Source organism: Hemibagrus wyckioides, linkage group LG19, assembly GCF_019097595.1.
Source record: "Hemibagrus wyckioides isolate EC202008001 linkage group LG19, SWU_Hwy_1.0, whole genome shotgun sequence".
Classification (NCBI taxonomy): domain Eukaryota; kingdom Metazoa; phylum Chordata; class Actinopteri; order Siluriformes; family Bagridae; genus Hemibagrus; species Hemibagrus wyckioides.
In genome coordinates this window covers 4,601,436-4,623,996 of record NC_080728.1, presented here as the reverse complement: position 1 = coordinate 4,623,996, position 22,561 = coordinate 4,601,436, and the positions used below count along the sequence as shown (strand labels likewise).

Below are 22,561 nucleotides of genomic sequence, written 5' to 3'. Positions count from 1 at the left end.
ATTCCATCTCCTAAAACCCTCCCTGGTCAAAGTTACACGCTACACCAGGGGTGTCGAACCATATCCACAAAGGACCAGTGTGGGTGCAGGTTTTCATTCCAACCGAGCAGAAGCCACACCTGAGTCTACTGAAAGCCAAGATCAGTTGATTAAACAGGTGGAATCAGGTGTAGCTTCTGCTGGGTTGGAATGAAAACCTGCACCCATACTGGTCCTTTGTGGATACGGTTTGACACCCCTGGTGTAGTCTACTGAAAGCTAAGATCAGTTGATTAAACAGGTGGAATCAGGTGTGGCTAAGCTTTCATTAAATACCTCTAATAGAGTAAGAAAACGATTTATAAAAGTAAACCAGTAACCCATCAGTTCCAGGTCCTTTACCACACTCCATACTTTGGATGGCTCTTTCCAGTTCCTCCAAAGTTACAGCCTTAATGAACTCAAAATCAGGATCTTCAGATACCCAAGGCAGATTATCAAGGAAAACTTTATCAACAGCTTTTTCAAGCCTGAATTCACACTTATACAATTCTTGCACTGCACTTTTTCAGACCTCCCACAGTTAATTAAACATAATCATCTGCAATACTGTTGTGTTAGCAGCAAAAATCATCAGTATAGTGACGCTGCAAATTCTTCTTATGGACTGAGTTTTCAGATGATAAACCAAATCACAAGTGACCATCACAAGTTATTTTTCACCTCGACTGACCGATCATACTGTCTTTGGAAGTTCACTACTGACCAATCAGTGTTGTGTTTTCAAGCACGATTTGAAATAAAGTGTCACAGAAGTTCATGGCTTCATGTGAACAGCACAGCAGCAGCAGATCCCCGTATTAAAGCATACAGTCATTCAGTTACTCCAAAGAAAAAGAAGATGCTGGGAAGCTTTTATAAAGATACTGAACAAACCTTACAAAGTCCATCTAACAACCAGGAACTAAGTGTAGCCTGTGAGCTGCAGGCCTACCTACAGTCACGTAACCTGGATAGTGAGGGGGATCCATTAAAATGGAGGAAAGAACAACAAAAGATCTACCCAAGGACCTAAAAAGACTACTTGTGCATATCAGCCACAAGTTCTAGTGTTCACTGTTCTCCAGAGCAGAGAGTGTGTACACAGTGGACACAGAGCTACACTTTCTAACAGACTGTAAAAAAGTTCAGTTCTCTCTCATGCCCAACACTGACAAACTGTTTATTCTGTTAGGAGAAATGAAGGAGAGCTGCATTTTAGCAGGACAGTACATATCTGTCTGTCACAACCTGAGGGACACTGAGTAACACACCCAAACAGATCTGGCAACCCTGTTCATAGCAGCTAGACGGAGATGTACTGAACAAACATTCACTGACAGAATAAACACTAGTTCAGCTTTAAGAACAATAAAAATGCAGTTTTTGTAAGCTCCTCTTGTTTGCTCTTTTGGTTGTTATTTAAATATCTAATTCTCTATTTTACATAATTCCATTTTTTACATCATCTCCATGTCACTGCTGATTTTAACCCCTGCAGCTCACACACTACATTTAGTTTGTGTCTCAGCTGCAGTTTGTGTGATTAGTTACAATGTTTTAGTAAATTTCACTGTAATTTCAGACACATTGCAGTCACATCAGAGTCTGTGAAAAATCATCAGTGTGCAGTGAAAAGAAACAATCTTCCTCCTCAGGACATTGATGATGAAACTAAAACTTCTGCTTCTGTCTCACTATTAGAGAATGTGTCTTACTGAGGAGCAGGTCATGTGACTCTCAGAGAGATGATCTTACCACAGTTTCTCCAGTTTACAGTGAGGATTCTCCAGTACAGCAGAGAGACTCTTCACTCCTGAGTCTCCTAGATTATTATCAGACAGATCCAGGTATCTCATGTGTGAGGGGTTTGATCTCAGAGCTGAAGTCAGAGCAGCACAGCCTTCATCTGAGATACCACACTCACACAACCTGTAGAGAGACACAATGACACAGTCTTCATCAACAGATTTTTATTATATAAGGTATAATTAACTCTGAGCAGAACATTAGTGTCAGATTGTGAACAGTGGGTGGGCCTGGGTAAAACAGGGTGGGCACAGGTTTGAAAAGAAGCTCAAAAACCAACAGCCACTCAAAAGAACTTATATGACTGTAAAAAGTGACCAATGAGGTGAAAGAGGTTTTGTTTTTAAATTCCCAGTTTATGTAGCATGTACAAACAACACACACACACAGACACACACACACACACATACTGTAACGCAGCTTCTTAAATCCAGCAATACTTTTGTAGCTGAGTCAGGTTTTGTAGAAAAATAAATAAAATAAAATAAATAAAATAACAGACAGAACAAACAGAGTCTAACTAGACACTAACTGATGTTATGTGGTCCTTCATAAGGCTGTGGACATGTGTAAACACTGTTTGGTATAACTGCAGCAGGCATACATCCGTGAAATATTTTCACCCTGGCATAGTGTAACGTGAGTCCAAGTAGGACATGAGTCGCTGGAACCCTTCATCTTCCACAATAGACAGCGGCTGATGATCGAGGAATATGAATTCCATTATTTTGTCTGATATTTCTTTATGCTTCTTACTCTCCTTGCAGTAGAGTTGCTGTCTTTGAAACATCTCAAAAAAAAAAAATGGCTCACAAGTTTTGCGTCATCTGATCGGCTTTTCTAGATCGGCCATTATAGAGACCGCCGATCAAACTACCCAAAGCAATTATCGGGCAATTATGATTGGCGACCGATCAATCGGAGCACCCCTAGTAGAAACAACAAAGAAAAAACAGAAAAACCAAAAACACCAGTAAAATAATTTACATTAATTAATTAGTTTTAGTCAATTTGTTCACTTTCTTGCTTCCACATGTTGATGTCATTAAAATGGGTAAAGTTAGTGGTTAACTACAGCTAACTAGCTAGTATCTAGAGTAGGGTTTCCCCCCGTCCTGTATAATATGGGATTGTCTCGTATTAAAATAAAACACTGTGTCTCTTACTGAGTTAATATGGGATGTGATTTGTCCTGTATTCTCATACACATTATTTCATACACACACTTCACAGTGGTGAGAAAAACATAATGGTGAATAAAATTAAACCAGTTTGTGGATAATGACAGTCAATACATACACACCATACTACCAAAAGTGTATGAAGTAATGTAATGAAAATTAGAGAATTAGCGATCACTCAGCAAAACCAAACCCCTTCTCCTTCATCTGGATTTAATGGAGGTTGGAAAACCAGCTTTGGTGCATTTCCACCACCTATTGGAGTAAAGTGTGACACCAAATACAGTAAAAGAAATATAAATATAATTAAACAAACGAAAATCTAAATTCTTCTAATCAGGCTTGTTTTCTTAAGATACTCTAATAATGCTTTGGTCATTGTTGAATTATTGTTCAGCAAGGACTTTAATAATAACTTTTTTATCCCTACAGAATAAACTACCTCTATGATCTGAGAGAGACCTGGGCATTTTACGGCCCGCGGGCCACATCCGGCCCTTTGGACGTCCCTGTCCAGCCCACGTTAAGTCAGTCATAAACATAAATGAACAAGTATTTATGCTGTGCACACAATACAACTGTGTTACTTTTATTTTAAAAAGCCTGGAGTTTTATTATTTCCATATGGACGTGCGTGTGTGTCTGAACAGTAACAGGTGATGCTGGCATGTTAATGCTGGTCAGATACCCCTAAAAATGTCAGCTCCTGTTAAAAAAAGAAAAGTTGATTCCGAATGCTGCGTTTTCAACAAGACATGGACTGCAAAATATTTATTTACAGAAATCGAAGGTAAAGCCGTGTGCTTAGTTTGTGGTACACAGGTCGCTGTGTTCAAAGATTACAATCTGAATCACCACTACGTGACCAAACACGAGGAGAAATACAAGAACTTGTCTGATGAAGAGCGCGCAAAGGAGTCGGAGGCTATGCTAGCCACGCTGCAAACCTGACACAGACTTCTTACAAAACTTCCCACACCCAGAGATGCAGCTGTCAAGACAAGTTATGTCATATCTCACAAAATCACTAGAAAAAGTAAACTGTTTTCTGATGGAGAGTTTATTAAGGAGTGTATGGTGGACTCTGCTGCCCTGATATGCCCAGAGAAAAAGGGAGCATTTGAGAACATGTCCCTATTTTTAACAAGTTAAAAATAAAATGAAGCAGTGATGCAATTATTGTTTTTGTTTTAAATTGTTTATTACTTCTATAGGATTATTTTCCTCTTTGAGCTACACAATAATTCATAAATTTACATAAATATTTACAGAATATCCTTATTCTTCTGATTACCAGCAGCAGCTAATCAAAATATATAATTTATTGCTTTTTAGAATGGGAGAAAATTAATATTGGGCAGAATTAAGTTCAAGTTATCATCGGTTTGGCCCTCCAACACAGTTCATATTTGTTATGTGGCCCCCTGTAGAGATTAATTGCCCAGCCCTGATCTGAGATCTGTGGAAATCCTCATTCGGTGCAGAGTCCTGTATTGTGTTTACTAATTTCAAAAAGTGATTGATTAAATGCTGTGTCTCCAACACAGAGTCGTGAAGTTATCGTGTCATTCCTTCTTTTTACACAAACCTGTCTCACATATCCTACTTCTTATTTATTTCCTGTGTCTTCCCTTTCCTTCCTGTGTTCATAAGCTTTGCCATCTTTTCTTAATTATCTTTTTAATTAACCCCTTCATTTCAGCTTTCCCCAGAGGGACACTGACATTTATTCTTGAAGTTTTTTACCAACTCATCCTCTATTTCATTTCCCATAATCCCCACATGGGCAGGAATCCACAAAAAGAAAACCTGAGAGAAAAAAAGAGTCTGGAGTGTTTCTATTAGAATATTTCTAATCACTTCATAGCATATTTCCTCCTTTCCTGGGAAAGTGTGTCTCAGTCCCACTAACACTTGCTTCAATTCAAATAGAGAAAATACTGCATCTGTTGTGGAAAAAAAACTTCTTTTCTCCTCAAACTTCCTGGTTCTCTGCCAAACACTGCTCTCTGTGCCTTCTCATTTCATTTGATATATATTTCCATTACTGTGTACTTTACTAAATGTTTTAGCTAATTCTTCTGCTTTTTCACTATTAGATAGAAATTGCATACCATCATTAATTAATACAGGACGGTTATTACACCTATTGACTCCACCCATTTTCTTAAACCATTCCCCATACTAGATTTGGGTCACAGGGTCACATGACCTAGAAGCTATTGAAGAATTAGTGTTTTTTTTTTTAAATAAAAATAAAAGAAGACATTTTTGGAATAACAAAGAGGTGTACCCTAGATCATTTTAGTACTAGTTTGGGGTCACAGGGTCACATGACCTAGAAGCTATTGAAGAAATAGTGTTTTTTAAAAATTAAAATTAAAATAAAAGAAGAGATTTTTTGGGATACAAAGAGGTGTACCCTGTGGAGGTGTTCAAGTAGATCATTTTAGTACTAGTATGGGGTCACAGGGTCACATGACCTAGAAGATACTGAAAAGATAAAATAAATTAATAATAGCAAATTAATTCACATGATACATAATTAATACTATGAATTAATTCAATTTTTATTTATAAATAAACAAATGCTGTTTGCAATGCCGCATGCCATATGTATATTTAAGAAGAAATTAGAATAACTGGGGAACGTAGTCAGTGAAGTAACAAGTCCCACATTTCAGTCGTACAGAAATTTGTCGACGGTCCCTAAACTAGCGCTTCCGAATGTCCGTCTAATGTCCGAATATCAAACTAACTTCACCGCGGTTCTGATTATGTCGAGATCACGAGAAAACAAAAGCAAAAATAATAATATCACATGGCCTCTTTGGGCTTCCGTATAGACCAGCTGATCCTATGTGCTGTTTATTGTCTGATTGAAGATCAGTGATTTCTATCTTGTACAATCTTAGTGCTTTTTATTTTACCTACTGCTTCCTGCAATGCCTTTGTTACTTTGATTGGGTTTAGTGTATTCATTGATTCATTCAGAAACTTCCCTTTAATTGTTCTTGTCCCCTTTCACTATCCGATTCAGATATTTGACTTCCAGCTTTCTTCATTTTCCTATTTTTCACTACAGTCCAGTTATAAATCTACCCCTTCATAAACCACACAAAACAGCCTTTCTTCCACTTCTGAATTGCTACCAGAAGCAGCATCATTACCTTCCATCTCAGTCACACCCCAGTGTTAGCAACTGGCCACCTTTTATTTTAGAATCTTCTATAAAGGTTTATCCTCCTCATGACAGACGGACTACTTCCTGAGATTCTGGAAGTGTCATGACTTTAACAAATAATTGATTACTTTCCTAATTACTATAGGAGAAATTTGACAAAATGAATTAACTTTGAAAACAATAATTATTTCTAGTAAATCTGTTGTCCATTAGCTTTAAGGTTTTACTTAAGTATAACAGAACAACACGACCTCTTGGTGCAATTATTCATAAACATGGTATTAGCTTCCACTGTAATGCCGATGACACACAGCTATATGTTTCAGCTAAGTCAGATGAGAGACACCAGCTTATTAAGATAGAAGAATGTGTAAAGGACATTGGATCCAATGTCCTTTACACATATTCTCTGTTGTCACCCAGATGAGGATGAGGTTCCCTTTAGAGTCTGGTTCCTCTCAAAGTTTGTTCCATTGTATTTTTGATGGAGAAGTATAGGGATGGTCAGAGAGAGTTGCACTGTGTGTTTGTAGACTTGGAGAAAGCATATGACAGGGTGCCAAGAGAAGAGCTGTGGTACTGTATGAGGAAGTCAGGAGTAGCAGAGAAGTATGTCAGAGTGGTGCAGGACATGTATGAGAGGAGCAGGACAGTGGTGAGGTGTGCTGTAGGTCAGACAGAGGAGTTCAAAGTGGAGATGGGACTGCATCAGGGATTGACGTTTACACTGGAGAGAAGAGGAATGGAGGTGGAGGTTTGCGCTGGAGAGAAGAAGAATGGAGGTGGAGGTTTGCGCTGGAGAGAAGAGGAATGGAGGTGGAGGTTTGTGCTGGAGAGAAGAGGAATGGAGGTGGAGGTTTGCGCTGGAGAGAAGAGGAATGAAAGTCAGTTGTAGTAAGACTGAGTACATGTGTGTGAATGAAAGGGAAGGAAGTGGAACAGTAAGATTACAGGGTGAAGAGGTGAAGAAGGTACAGGAGTTTAAGTACTTGGGGTCAACAGTCCAGAGTAATGGAGAGTGTGGGAAAGAGGTAAAGAAGCGAGTGCAGGCAGGTTGGAATGGGTGGAGAAAGGTGTCGGGAGTTCTGTGTGATTGAAAAATATCAGCAAGAATCAAGGGGAAGGTGTACAAGACAGTGGTGAGACCGGCCATGCTGTATGGTTTAGAGACAGTATCACTGAGACAGAGACAGGAGTCAGAGCTGGAGGTAGCAGAGCTGAAGATGTTGAGGTTCTCTTTGGGAGTGACACGTTTGGACAAGATTAGGAAGGAGTATATCAGAGGGACAGCTCATGTTGGACGTTTGGGGGACAGAGTTAGGGAGGACAGATTAAGATGGTTTGGACATGTTCAGAGGAGGGAGAGTGAGTATATTGGTAGGAGAATGTTGGACATGGAGCTGCCAGGAAGGAGGCAAAGAGGAAGGCTAAAGAGGAGGTATATGGATGTAATAAATGAGGATATGAAGCTAGTGGGTGTAAGTGTAGAGGATGCAGAAGATAGGGATAGGTGGAGAGAGATGATTCACCGTGGAGACCCCTGAAGGGAAAAGACGAAAGAAGAACCCTAGACTGGGTCATAACAATGGTGAAAAATAATCATGAGCCAGGAGCTCTGCTGAAATTCCACCTGGGTCACACACACACACACACACACACACACAGACACACACACACACACAGACACACACACACACAGACACACACACACACACAGACACAGACACACACAGACACACAGCTCTACAGCTATATTAAAGGACAAACAACATACTACAGTCCAGTCTGGTTTTCCCCTTTTGTGTGTTATACTTCCTCGTGTGTGTTTGTGTAAAAAAAAATCATAAAATATCAACAACAATAACAACAATATTACTATTATTATAAAAATATAAATAAAAATGTTTCCTCTAACAAGTATAAGGCTTTTCAAAAGTCAGCTTTCTATGAAACGCCATTTCCAACTAACAACTAAAACCTAATAATAAATCAAAATTGTTTTGGGATTAAAATTTTGTATAATTGTAATTAACATGGTTCTGTCTGTCTGGTGGAATGTCCACATGTTTAATAGCTGACCTTCAGACATTTTTATTCTCTATTTTATCTATTTACATTAACTCCACTCTGTATCACTTTCAGGTCAAAACATCTCAAAGTTCATATTACTCAGAGTGTTTTCAGTTTCTCTCTTTCTAACACTGTAACAGTAGAACAGTTATATTCAGCTTTACTTACATTGCTTTTCTGGAGGCTGTGATCACAGGCATCATCTTCACAACAACAGTTTCTGTTATCTTATCTGTACTGAAATATTTACTCAGGTCAAACTCTTCCAGCTCCTGTGCTGAGGTCAGTAACACAAACACCAGAGCAGACCACTGTGAAGAAGAGAGTTCACTTTGTTTTCCAGATTTCAGGTAGTGCTGGATTTCCTCCACTAGAGAATTATCACCCAGTTCATTCAGACAGTGGAACAGATTGATGGATTTCTCTGTAGGAAGGTCTTCACTGATCTTCTTCTTAATGTACTGAACTGTTTCCTCTATGCTCTGGGAGCTACTTCCTGTCTGTGTTACTAAAGAATGTAAGAGTTTCTGACTGGACTCCAGTGAGAGACCCAGAAGAAAGCGAAGGAAAAGATCCAGATGTCCAGTCTGACTTTCTAAAGCCTGATCTATAGCACTCTTGTGTACATCTGAGATTGTAATTATAATTAATTTAATCAGCCATTTAAAGCCTTTATACTGACCAAGAACATTTCTCTTCTTCTTCATGAAGGTCAGGAACACATACAGAGCTGCAAGGTGCTCCTGAACGCTCAGATGAACAAAGCAGTACACTTTACTCTGGTGAAGTCCAAACTCCTCTCTGAAGATCTGTGTACACACACCTGAGTACACTGCTGCTTCTGTCACATCAATGCCACACTCTCTCAGGTCTTCCTCATAGAAGATCAGGTTCCCGTTCATCAGCTGCTGAAAAGCCAGTTCTCCCAGTTTAAGAAGCATTTCTTCATCACTCTCCTGCTTCTTTGTGTATTTTTCTCTTATGATGTTTGTCTGAATGATGAGGAAGTGTGTGTACATTTGAGTCAGAGTCTTGGGGATCTCTCCACTCTCTGCTTCACCCAACATTCTCTCTAGAACAGTGGCTGAAATCCAGCAGAAGACCGGGATGTGGCACATGATGTAGAGGCTTCTTAATGACTTCAGGTGTGTGATGATGTTATTGGCCAGGATCTGATCACTGATCCTCTTCCTGAAGTACTCCTCCTTCTGTGGGTCATTGAACCCTCGTACCTCTGTGACTCGATGCACACACTCAGAGGGGATTTGATCAGCTGCTGCTGGTCGGGAGGTGATCCAGATGAGAGCAGAGGGAAGTAGATTCCCTTTAATCAGGTTTATCAGCAGCTCCTGCACTGATGCTGATTCAGTTACATCACACACTCTCACTGTGTTCTGGAAATCTAGAGGAAAACGACACTCATCCAATCCGTCAAAAATGAACAGAACCTTTTCCAAACTGGACATTTCTGTTTCTTTTGTGTCCTTAAAACAGAACTGAAGGAGCTCCATCAGACTCAGTTTCTGGTCCTTCATCAGATTCAGCTCTCTGAAAGGAACTGGAAATATGAGGTGGATGTCCTGATTTTCTTTCCCTTCAGCCCAGTCCAGAATGAACTTCTGCACAGAGACTGTTTTTCCGATGCCAGCGACTCCCTTTGTCAGAACAGTTCTGATGGGTTCGTCTTGTTCAGATAAAGGCTTAAAGATGTCGTTGTATTTGATTGGTGTTTCCTCTGTTGTTGTTCTCCTGGATGCTGCCTCGATCTGCCTCACCTCATGTTCATTATTGACTTCTCCACTGTCTCCCTCTGTGATGTAGAGCTCTGTGTAGATCTCATTCAGGAGGGTTTGGGTTCCCAGGTTTATTATCACTCCATTCAAACACTGAAACTTCTCCATCAGATTTAATTTGAACTTTTTCTGGAGTTCATTTACAGCCACAGATTCTGGGTCATGCCTGTGATATGGTGAAGCAGGAAGATGTGGTGAGACATGGGCTTCAATTATTAGACTTTAAGATCACTTTTTTCTGACTGGTTACCACAGATAGTTCTTTATAATGGTCTCACTATGTGTTTACTTTCATCTACTGTATGTTTTCTATAATCTAATCACTCTGTAGTTAATAACAGCAGAGAGGTTTATAATACCAGTGTGTCAGAGTCACAGTCATGTTGGTTTGATCTTACCCTGTATCTGTGGTGATCATTTCTCTTCTGTCTCCTGCCTTCTGTAGAACACTGGGAACAAAAAGTGGAGTTGATCAGATACATCACTTCACCTATTTTAATTCTAGTTATTCTAGGTTTATTTCTGTGTGTCTGTTAAGGATGTGACTGAATACAGCACTCTGAATGAACAGGTAATGTGTTCTAAACAGATACAAATACAGATACAGTTTTTAAGAAATCTTGTCAGAAAAGTTCACAGGTATAAAATCCCTAACTATAGCCAGTATAATACTACAGCCTGGATGTGACACCAGTCCATCAAACATAGGGGCAATTTATGTTCACCAATCCACCTACTGGCATGTGTTTGGGAGGTGGGAGGAAACCGGAGAACCTGAAGGAAACCTACATGGACAAGGGGAGAACATGTGAAACTCCACACAGACAGACACTGGAGACCCTGGAGCTGTGAGGCAGCAACTTGTATTTCATCAAAATAATAAAAACAATAATATTGTAATAATAACTGTCACGAGGCCTGAACACCAGAGGGAGCCATCGCCCAAATATTAACTGTTTCTGCTCACTTCCGGTTCAGTGACATATAAAAGCAGCACGCTATCTCAGTCTCATTGCAAAGCATTGTTTCCTTAGTGTTACCTGCCAAGCCTTGATTTATCGATTGTCTCGTTTCCTCGTGTATGACCCTGCTTGTTTTCTTCTGACTTCGTTTTCTGGACTAGCGTTTTGGTTTTGACTGTTTCTTCATAGCTTTCTGGTTTTGACCCTGTTTTTTCCGTGACCTCGACCAAGATCTTAGCCTTTGGCCCTTTACATCATCCGCGAATGGATTCTAATACTCCTACGTCTGACGGGACGTTACAGAATGCTTCGCCAGAGATGAGTCCAGCGGATATGCAAGCGGCGCTATGGCGACAGCGAGTCCTTATTCAAGCTTACCAGGCGGAGGTCGATGCGCTGAAGGCAGCTAACCAACAGCTCCAGCAGCAGCCACTGGATCAGGCAGCAGCCGCTGCGCCAGCGTATGACGCTCGCCACGAACTTCCTCGTTTTGCTCTACCTGAGAAGTTTGACGGATCTGCCGATCGTTGCTGGGGTTTTCTTCGTCAGTGCGATAACTATTTCGCTCACCAACCTGAGGCATACCGCGACGAAAGAACCAGGTGCGCGTTTATATTATCCCTGCTAACTGGTAGAGCGCTAGATTGGGCAGCAGCAGTTTGGGACTCCGACCCCCAAGTTAAATCATCCGCGGATTATTTTGCTAATTTAATTAAGGAAATGTTTGAATACCTGGCGGGCGGCAAGGATGTTTCCGTTCAGCTGCTGGAATTACGCCAGGGGAGGGACACAGCCGCAGACTACGCAATAAAATTCCGCACGTTGGCAGCTCAGTCGGGATGGAATGCTACTGCTCTCATGGCGGTTTTCCGCGAGGGGCTCAACCTGGATTTACAAGCAGAAATGGCATGCCGCGACACGAACGTCACGTTGTCCCAATATATTTCCACTGCCATCCGTCTGGATAACCTGCGTCGCCAACACCTACAGCCACCACCTCACGCCCCCTGCCGCGTTATAAAATGGAAGTGCGACCGAACACAGAGGATCATTCTGAACCCATGCAACTGGGAAGGGCACGAGTCACAGCGGAGGAGCACGAACGGCGTACTCAACCTCTGCTTCTACTGTGGAAAACCCGGTCATAGAGTGCGCCGATGTCCTGAAAAATCATCTACGCCACAGGTAGAAAACATAGTACGCTTATCCAAAGTTTCTCTTCCGGCATATCTTCTCCTTGCTCATTCTCAGTTTTTTGTCACAGCATTAATTGACTCAGGCTCGGCGGTCAACCTCATGGACGAGATGCTGGTGTGCGATCTTCACATCCCCACAGTCCCATGCATACCCCCGCTCAGAGTGACTGCCATCGACGATCAGCCCATCGGAGGGGGTCTCATTTCTCAGCAAACCCAACCTATTGACCCCCAACTCGGATTATTCCATCATGAACGTTTATCTTTCTTTGTCATCTCCTCCCCGTCCAACCCCATAGTGCTGGGCCTTCCATGGCTACAGCTTCACGACACAGACATTTCCTGGAAGGATGGAGACCTCCGAAGGTGGGCCCCTTTCTGCATAAAGAACTGTTTTTTGAATCACACTCCACGTCCATGCCTCGCTACTTCTATTGAAAGCCCAGACTTGTCCAGTCCCACTTTGCTCCCTCCTGAATACTACGACCTACGTGAAGTTTTTAGTAAGGAAAAGGCAACCAGGCTCCCACCACACAGACCATGGGACTGCACCATAGAACTCCTCCCCAATGCCGTCCCACCTAAGAACCGAGTTTACCCTCTCTCCATCCCAGAAAAAAAGGCTATGGAGGACTACATCGAAGAGGCCCTTGCAGCAGGCTATATACGGCCCTCTACATCCCCGGCGGCGGCGGGCTTCTTCTTTGTGGAAAAGAAGGATGGAGGGCTCCGCCCATGCATTGACTACCGCGGTTTGAACGCTATCACCATGCCTTACCCTTATCCTCTCCCCTTAGTTCCAGCCACCCTTGAACAGCTACAAGGGGCCAAAGTATTCACAAAACTCGATCTACGCAGTGCCTACAACCTGATCAGGATAAGAGAAGGAGACGAATGGAAGACTGCTTTCCATACCACTAATGGACACTACGAGTACCTAGTCATGCCTTACGGACTCACTAACGCTCCGGTGGTGTTTCAATCCATGATAAATGAAATATTCAGGGACATGCTCCACAGCCACGTAATAGCCTACATTGATGACATTTTGATCTACTCATCAGACTTGAAACAACATGTTTCCCATGTTCGAGCAGTCCTCCACCGCCTGGCAACTCATAACCTCTTCGTGAAGTTGGAAATGTGTGAGTTCCACCGTTCCTCCATCACGTTCCTTGGTTACGTGATCTCTCAAAAGGGGGTGGAGATGGACCAGTCCAAAGTGTCCGCGATCATGTCCTGGCCTGAGCCCACCAATGTTAAAGGCCTCCAACGATTCCTGGGGTTTGCTAACTTTTATAACTGTTTCATTCGGAATTATAGCACCATAGCCAGTCCTCTGACCTCGTTGTTAAAGGGTAAACCAGAGAAACTAAAGTGGACTGATCAAGCCCGAACAGCCTTCGATAAGCTTAAGCACAGCTTCTCCTCCGCCCCTATACTCCGACACCCACGACCTGACTTACCTTTTACAGTAGAGGTGGATGCCTCGAACAGTGGGGTGGGAGCAGTGCTCTCTCAATGCCAGCCAGAGTCCGGCAAACTACATCCATGTGCCTTCTACTCTCGAAAACTAACACCGGCGGAATTGAATTACGACGTGGGCAATAAGGAACTTCTAGCTATGAAGGTTGCCCTGGAGGAATGGAGACATTGGTTGGAGGGGGCAGCTCACCCATTCCTCATACTCACAGATCACCGTAACCTTGCGTACCTCCGAGAAGCAAAGCCCCTCAATCCACGCCAAGCCAGGTGGGCCTTATTTTTCTCACGGTTCAAGTTCACGGTCACCTATCGTCCCGGCACAAAGAACGGGAAAGCAGATGCCCTCTCCAGAATTCATGAGGTCAGCAAGTCACCCTCACACCCTAGTAATATCCTCCCACCATCTGTTTTAGTAGCCCCCATTCATTGGGATTTCATAGGAGAAATTGAAAGGGCTTACACCTCCAAGGCTCCTCCCCCAAATTGTCCACCCTCCAAACGTTATGTTCCCACCACGTTCCGTCTAAGACTGATCAGGTGGACGCATGAATGCCCCAGCTCCGGCCACCCAGGCATCCATCGTACGGCCCAATTGCTGCATCAAACCTTTTGGTGGCCTTCTCTTCACCAGGATGTGGAAAAGTTTGTATGCTCATGCTCCATCTGTGCCCAGTCTCGAACCGAGCGCCATCTGCCTGAAGGTCTGTTGGAGCCACTACCCATCCCACGCCATCCCTTGTCTCACATCTCTATAGACTTTCTCACTGACCTCCCCGACTCACAGGGCTTCACGACCATCATAGTTATCATTGACCGGTTTTCCAAGGCATGCAAATTGGTCCCCATGAAGGGATTACCTACATCTATGGAAACCGCCTTAGCCATTTTTCACAACGTATTCCGGAATTTTGGGCTCCCTGAAGACATAGTATCGGACCAGGGGCCGCAGTTTACCTCCAGGGTCTGGCAGGAGTTCTGTAAGCAGCTGAGAATCAAAGTCAGTCTGAGCTCAGGATACCACCCCCAATCTAACGGGCAAACCGAACGTCTGAACCAAGAACTAGGAAGGTTCTTGAGGGCTTACTGCAGCAAGGAACAGCACCGTTGGAGTGAATTCCTCCCATGGGCCGAATATGCTCAGAACTCCCTCACCCATTCCTCTACGGGGCTGACACCGTTCCAATGTGTTTTTGGCTATCAACCACCTTTGTTCCCGTGGTCCGGGGAGCCCTCAGACGTCCCCGCGGTTGACGAATGGTCCAGGCGAAGCCAGGAGATCTGGGAACGAGCCCATGTTCGCCTTCAACGGGCTATACGTAGGCAAGTAATTCAAGCCAACCGCCGACGCCAACCCCATCCTACCTACCAAGTGGGTCAGAAGGTTTGGTTATCCACGCGCAACCTGAAACTCAAGCTGCCATGTCGTAAGCTCAGCCCCAGGTACATCGGTCCTTTCAAAATTATTCGCCAGGTTAATCCCGTCTCGTTTCGCCTAGAGCTGCCTGCCTCCTACCGCCTCGCACCCACTTTTCATGTATCCCTGCTCAAGCCCTATCACGAGCCACATGAGCCACCCCCTCCCCTGGACATTGATGGTTCCCTCGCCTATCGGGTTCACACCATCCTTAACTCGCGTCGTCAGGGCCGCCGCCTCCAATACTTGGTGGACTGGGAGGGATACGGCCCGGAGGAGCGCTGCTGGGTCAATGCAAACGACATTCTGGACCCCGCTCTCATAGACGAATTCCACCTGAACTTTCCCCACAGACCCGCTCCTCGCCCGAGGGGACGCCCTCGACGTCGAACACCTGGAGGTGTTCTTAGACGGGGGGGTTCTGTCACGAGGCCTGAACACCAGAGGGAGCCATCTCCCGAATATTAACTGTTTCTGCTCACTTCCGGTTCAGTGACATATAAAAGCAGCACGCTATCTCAGTCTCATTGCAAAGCATTGTTTCCTTAGTGTTACCTGCCAAGCCTTGATTTATCGATTGTCTCGTTTCCTCGTGTATGACCCTGCTTGTTTTCTTCTGACTTCGTTTTCTGGACTAGTGTTTTGGTTTTAACTGTTTCTTCATAGCTTTCTGGTTTTGACCCTGTTTTTTCCATGACCTCGACCAAGATCTTAGCCTTTGGCCCTTTACATCATCCGCGAATGGATTCTAATACTCCTACGTCTGACGGGACGTTACAATAACTCAATAATAAAAACACATTTCTGTCAGTCTGCAGATACTTTCATTATCTTTCTGTATGACTTCTGAAATTTTCATTCACTGCTTTTCCCTGTCTCAGTATTAAGTCTCAGATTAAAGTATTAAGTATTTACAATATTTACACAACATTTACACTCACATTGAAATTTACACTACATATATTTCTATATTAACTAAAAGTATCAACACTAAAACTTATACTGTATAATATAAATATCAAAAATATTAAAATTGCTGCTAATGACTGTGTAGTGTGGCCTTTAAAGGGGAACTTCAGACAAAATCTAAAATTGAACACTGAGTGTTTTAAACATCCTGCTCATGTCTTACAGTGATCACACAGCAGCTCTGTAGATTTACTGACTGAATTCTGGTGTAACTCTAGAAGATTGGTATCCTGTCACTGGATAAATGATGCTATGCGGTGGTCTAGCCTGCAATGACCCCAAATATATTTGGACACTTAAGCCATTACAAACACATGAATCTCACTGCATTACAAAACAACATGTGAAACCAAGTGACATTTATTTTAAAGACACCATTAGCACACTTTCCAAGTAAAACATTCAGCAAAAACTTTTAGACATTAAATAAGACAAAAATGTTTTTAGACTCTTAATAGTGGCTTTATTAAGGTCACAGTTACAGTGTTTTAGTATGTATTTTGTTATTCTGTTTATCTAGTTAAATTTCTCTTTAAGTGTGACTTTAGCAGTGACATTAACAGTGAGGAGACGTTACCTGTGTAGAAGTGAGGAGTCTCCATCTTTAAACTTCAGAGGAAGATCCATAGACTGATCACTCTTCATGGAGATACAGCTGGGTGCTGATGATTCTGATCTCTTTCCCTGGAGTTTACTGTACAACATTATAGACAGTCCTTTACTCATTTATATACACTCCTTACTGTTTTAACTCACTTCTTAATTTAATGAGGATTTTTTAAATTAGTTTTTAATTAAACTTTCCTTACAGTAAACAGAATACATTTTTATTGTTAAGTAGTGACTGTTAGATTTTTAATAATATTAAAACCTTTGGTTAAATTCTTTTATATATGTTCACTAAATAATTTAGATATGAATATTTAATGACTAGAACACAAGGATGTTGTAGGTTACCAGTTGTTTGATGGTGGGGAAACATTATCTGTGTCTAGATCAGGAGTCTTCATCTCTGAATATTAGTAAAGTTTGCACAAACACACAGCTGAGTCCTGAAGAGTCTGATCTCTTCTGCTGGAATGGATCACACTCCTAGAAAACACACAAACAAATGTGCAGTTAAACTTTCACACAATAGTTTTCACATCTTTATTCTTAAAGAAAAATGCTGCTCCTTTAGTTTAAAAAATGAATGATTGAATGAATGATAAACACTAGTTTATGATTGACGGTGTAAAGTGTGGTTGATGTTTATTTTAGACTTGTTTTTCTGTTCTGTTTGGGAAAATGTATTTGGTTGTTTGGTTGTGTTTTGGTATTTGGCCTCTTGGAATGGGAGAGGGCCTGTACAAATATTTCTGCATATGGGTCTGTGGCTGATTTACTACACCACTAGTTATACGGATCTATTAACAACAGCCGCAGCTTTCAGAAATAAACCTTTTAGTTTTGCTTCTTTTACGATTTTACTGAGGCGAAAATAGAAAAACTAAATGTAAAACTATATTCCCCAAACAGCTTAATGTTTATTTTACGATAAATTAAAGAGCGGAAGCTGAAAGGTCTGTAGAGTTCATACACCATCAGAACAGCTGTAAAGATTTACTACATCTGATTTCACACCACTTTAATATACAATATATCCACATTCTTCTAACATAAAGTCGTTAAAAATAAACAAATAACTCACCTTTAGTCAGCAGTCCTTGTTCTGTGACATTAATATCCCCGATTCTGCCTGGAGATTTGTAACTTTTGCAAAATGGAGTCGAGGCGGAGAGAGAATCACTTTCACTTTGGAAGGATTCATTATGAGGGATGTGTCGTTCCGGACTGAGTCGACTCTTTGAGTCGGCTCCTTTGGTAGGAAACTGATTCACAAATGTAACGGTGGAAAGAAGTGCGTTCATACACTCTCAAAACAAATGAGTTTAAAACAACACACCGTGCTATTTCCTATAGACACCATATAGACAAAAGTATTGGGACACCTGATCATTACTAACAGGGATTTTAATGACACTACATGATAAATACACTGAGATTAATATGGAGCTTGACCCCTTTGCAGCTAACAGCTTCCACTCTTCTGGACAGGATTTGGAACTCATTGTTTATTGAATCAGCAGGATGTTGGTGACTTTTACACACCATGCTACGGAAGCCCAGAGAGGCCATGTGATATTATTATTTTTGCTTTTGTTTTCTCGTGATCTCGACATAATCAGAACCGCGGTGAAGTGAGTTTGATATTCGGACATTAGACGGACATTCGGAAGCGCTAGTTTAGGGACCGTCGACAAATTTCTGTACGACTGAAATGTGGGACTTGTTACTTCACTGACTACGTTCCCCAGTTATTCTAATTTCTTCTTAAATATACATATGGCATGCGGCATTGCAAACAGCATTTATAAATAAAAATTGAATTAATTCATAGTATTAATTATATATCATGTGAATTAATTTGCTATTAATTTTTTATTAAAAAAAACTTTCTTCAGTAGCTTCTAGGTCATGTGACCCTGTGACCCAAATCTAGTACTAAAATGATCTACTTGGACACCTCCACAGGGTACACCTCTTTGTATCCCAAAAAATCTCTTCACTGATTTTTCTTCATTTGTTTATTTTCTTCATTTGTTTAACTCCTTTCTTATATAAATAAACAAGTCATTTTTATCACAATTACACACCGTTTTTTATTGTAATTACACAATAAGCTTCTTAAACACACAAGCAGCATTTCCATTTTTTTCCATTATAATGTCCTTTTAATAGCCTTTTTAAGTAGTGTTGAGTTTTTAATGAGACAGATTTATGACTTTAGCTGAAATGAACATGAACAACTTTAGTTTAGTTTAATCAACTACTATATTGTTAATAAACTGTGCATGTTGTATGTCTGTTTTGTTATTAGATTAGATATCTGTCTCCTAAACACATTCTTCTGCATTAAATAACACTGGATAACATTTTCTAAACCAAAGACAAATGAATGCTTGACATATGGACTCAGGGTTAGTCCTATGGAAGGACCTCACAAGGATAGTAAAGTGTGTGTGTGTCTTCCTCCAGATGGATTCATACACATCTGGAGAGGAGTGTGAAGCTGTGATAGTTTATTGACATTTTTATCAAATGTTCTTGGACACACTGGAGCACAGCTAAAACTCAGAGTTTCTTAAAAAATGAACTGAAGTGTCTTGAGCCCAAAGGGAAAGGAAACTTCACTTGAATTCCCTGACTTTCGAACACAAAGTGGACTGACGGTGAACTGATTTGGCAACAAATTTCTGCTGAATTACTGAATTATAAATCAGTGGCATCAGGCACCTGAGACACTACTGGTCTGTGAAAAATATATATCTGTGTACTCCATTTACCCCAGACATAAATACATACTCTCACAATGAACCTGAGATTATCTTTTTTTCCTTCAAAAATACAAAAAGTCGATTTGTAAGTTGGACAAAATGAAATGAATCTTTATCAGCACTGTCACACTGGATAACAGACACAACAACTGCAGTAGAACATTTAAAAAAGTCCAACATTTATTAAAAAACCCAATAGACAGATATGTAGAAGATAAAGGAGTTTTACTATCCACTATCCCCTGGTGTACAGACACACTGGTCAGCCTCAGGGGCAGGAGTCAGGACGATGATGGTGGAAGGAAAATAGTATAATTAGTATCAGAAGGTTTATGAGGTTTTATTTCATTCAGGTGTACGAGTTAAATTAGACAGAATATGTTTATAATAGGTCTTAGTGACATGTGTTATGAATAAGTGTGACACTTTAATGGGTTTGACCAGAACTGAGGAGACAAGAGGCAGCTATCAGACATTTACATTTACGTTTCTGGCATTTGGCAGACGTCCTTATCCACAGTGACTTACATTTTATCTCATTTTATACAGCTGAGTAATTGAGGGTTGAGGGCCTTGCTCAGGGGCCCAGCAGTGGCAGCTTGGTGGAGCTGGGATTCAAACTCACAACCTTCTGATCAGTAGACCAACACCTTTTTCTTCCCTTTTCAGTGATTTCATCTCAGTACACACACACACAGACACACACACACACACACACACACACACAGTGCTGGAGTGTTGAGGTGTGAGGAAAGACCTGGTCCCTGTGATGTGTCTTGGTGAACTGCAGAACCCCCCTCTCCTGCACTGAGCATGTTTCTTTCACACACGGTCTCCTTGCTCAGTGTTCACAGTTCATCTCTGTAGTAGTCCAGTTTAGCACAGGACATCTCCTTACACAGCTGCATGACCTCCCAGAACATCTGTTCAGCTAAAATAAAAATAAAAGACAGACATTGATCTGATGTTTACTGATTTATGAAGAACACTATAACACCACACATTACTCTAAATATAACAGAAAATAATCACTGAAGAAATCCATTAGTTAACTTTAGAAGCTCTAAATGATCTGAATGTGCTGTATGTGTGTTTCCAATCATGTAGCACGGTGCTGTAGAATTCTCAAATCTGACTGGACGAAAGGCGTCATTTTTGCATAATAATAAACTGATTTTAAAAATGTGCTGTTTAACCAAGAGAAATGTCATGTTTTTATTGTTTATTTAACATTTATATAAGGAGTCTCAGGCGTCTCAGTTCATCAGCTCAGATAATGGAGATAATTATCATCAATAGTACTGTTATCATCATAGTGCCTTTATCATCTTAAAGTGGAGAACAGTCTGGAGTGTGTGATTCTGCTTATACCACAGCAAACTGAGAACAATCACACATTTATTAATGAAGCACACATCACATGTTTTAACAGTTTAAAGTTAAAAGATTAATGCTGCTTGTGTGTGTGTGGTCAGTTTAGCTCACCATCCTGCTGCTTGACCAGTCCTTGGTGGATGTAGTGAATGTAGGTGAAGAAGTTGCAGTCGGAGGTGATCTAGGAGTAGAAAGGAGAGGAGGAAGAGGTAACTTGGTTGTAGTCACTAAAGTCTACATGAACACTGTACACCATTCTGTACACTGTCACTTCCTACAGTTTCTCCCTCATCATCAGTCTAATCAGAATTCCAGTTCAGTTCTACTGGACACAGACACGGCCATACACACTACAACATGCAGTGAAGTGCTTTATCCACTGTCCATGTAAGAATACTAAAAATAGAATTACAATAAAAACACTGAATTTAACTCTACAGGTAGGAAAGAGAAAAATCAGACTATTCTGTCTTCTTTAATCATCTTCCTTTTCAATTTGAACCAGATCTCTGCTTGTCCAGAGCGTTACACTGATGTGCTGATTCATATATTGTTTTTCTTTCCATCCTTTTTATTGTGTTTTCTGAGCTTTTCTTTGGCTTCTGTAATCTGATCATTTACTTTACAGGATCAATCAGAAAAGAAAATACAGATTCATTTTATCCAAATCACAACTTCATTGAAGGAAGAAAACATTTCAGATGCTTTAGAATGAAATTCCAGGACCTTTCAAGAGATATAATTTAATCATATTCTTTATTTCTTCTTTTTAAATTCCAAAAACAAATGATTAATAATAATAATAATAATAATAATAATAATAATAATAATAATAATAATAATAATAATAATAATAGAGAGAGAGAGAGAGAGAGAGAATGTACACTTCCGTGACTTTGTTTATTTCAGACTTCCTGCCACTAGGGGAGGGCAAAACAGAAAGAAAGGAATAAAGAAACAGAAGAGATGGAAAACGCTGACAAACAGAAGCAGCAGAGCTGAACATTTGATCAAACAGAAGTTTAGGGTGAAGGAGGTACAGACATGGTGGAGTGTGAGAGGGAAAGCTGTATATAAAACACTATATCCAATCTGGACCCATCTTTTATAAAAACACACTATCCTTCTGCTTCGTTACAGAATCATCAATCACTGTGAATGTGGAAGAAATATCAAATGAAATAAAAAACAAAGACTTTAGTGAGGGTTTTATTTTGTTCCTGTAATCAACACACCCACATGCTCTGATGGATTAAAGCCCCCTGAACTGACATTTACACACACGTCATTCCCCTTTGTTCCTCACAGAGATTCAGAATATTCACTTCTCCCGTCAGTGGTTATAATGTTATGGCTGGTGTGTGTGTGTGTGTGACCTCAGGTTAAAAGGCAGTTCAGTAAATGACTCTGTGTCTCTGTGAGACAGTGTTTGTAGTTATACACACTTAGAGTTAGATCATTTGTCAGGGTGATATGAGCTCATATGTAAAACAAGCTCTCCCTTCTGTCTCAGGATAAAACTCATGTAAATATGATGGCACGGGTGATCACACTGAGGTTAATACACACACATTTACTCACGGAGGTTCAGGTGTTAAGATAATGTTTTCCTTACAGTGCTGAATCTGTGTAATTAACACTGCAGCACACAATTCTACACACAAATGTCCTATACACTGATCATAGTACACATTAACACACTGTTAGGACACCAGTATTAGTGTTTGTG

The 22,561-nt window shown here is 41.0% G+C and overlaps 1 protein-coding gene across 23 annotated transcripts in view; it reads right to left on the bottom strand.

Annotated features, from left to right (window-relative positions):
• LOC131370000 (NACHT, LRR and PYD domains-containing protein 12-like) overlaps positions 1-22,561 on the bottom strand; it is a 138,061-nt gene that overhangs the window by 48,950 nt on the left and 66,550 nt on the right. For 14 of the 23 annotated variants that reach the window (XM_058416960.1, XM_058416966.1, XM_058416965.1 and 11 more), the window contains one exon: positions 1,777-1,950. The exons of 1 other annotated variant lie outside the window; for it this stretch is intronic. In XM_058416960.1, the coding sequence (XP_058272943.1) occupies positions 1,777-1,950 (174 nt within the window). Of the gene's footprint in view, positions 1-1,776; positions 1,951-8,430; positions 10,222-10,453; positions 10,505-10,792; positions 10,841-16,658; positions 16,776-17,038; positions 17,174-17,771; positions 18,190-22,561 lie in introns of those variants that run through there. 8 more of the 23 variants (XM_058416973.1, XM_058416980.1, XM_058416982.1 and 5 more) reach the window with 2 other exon arrangements.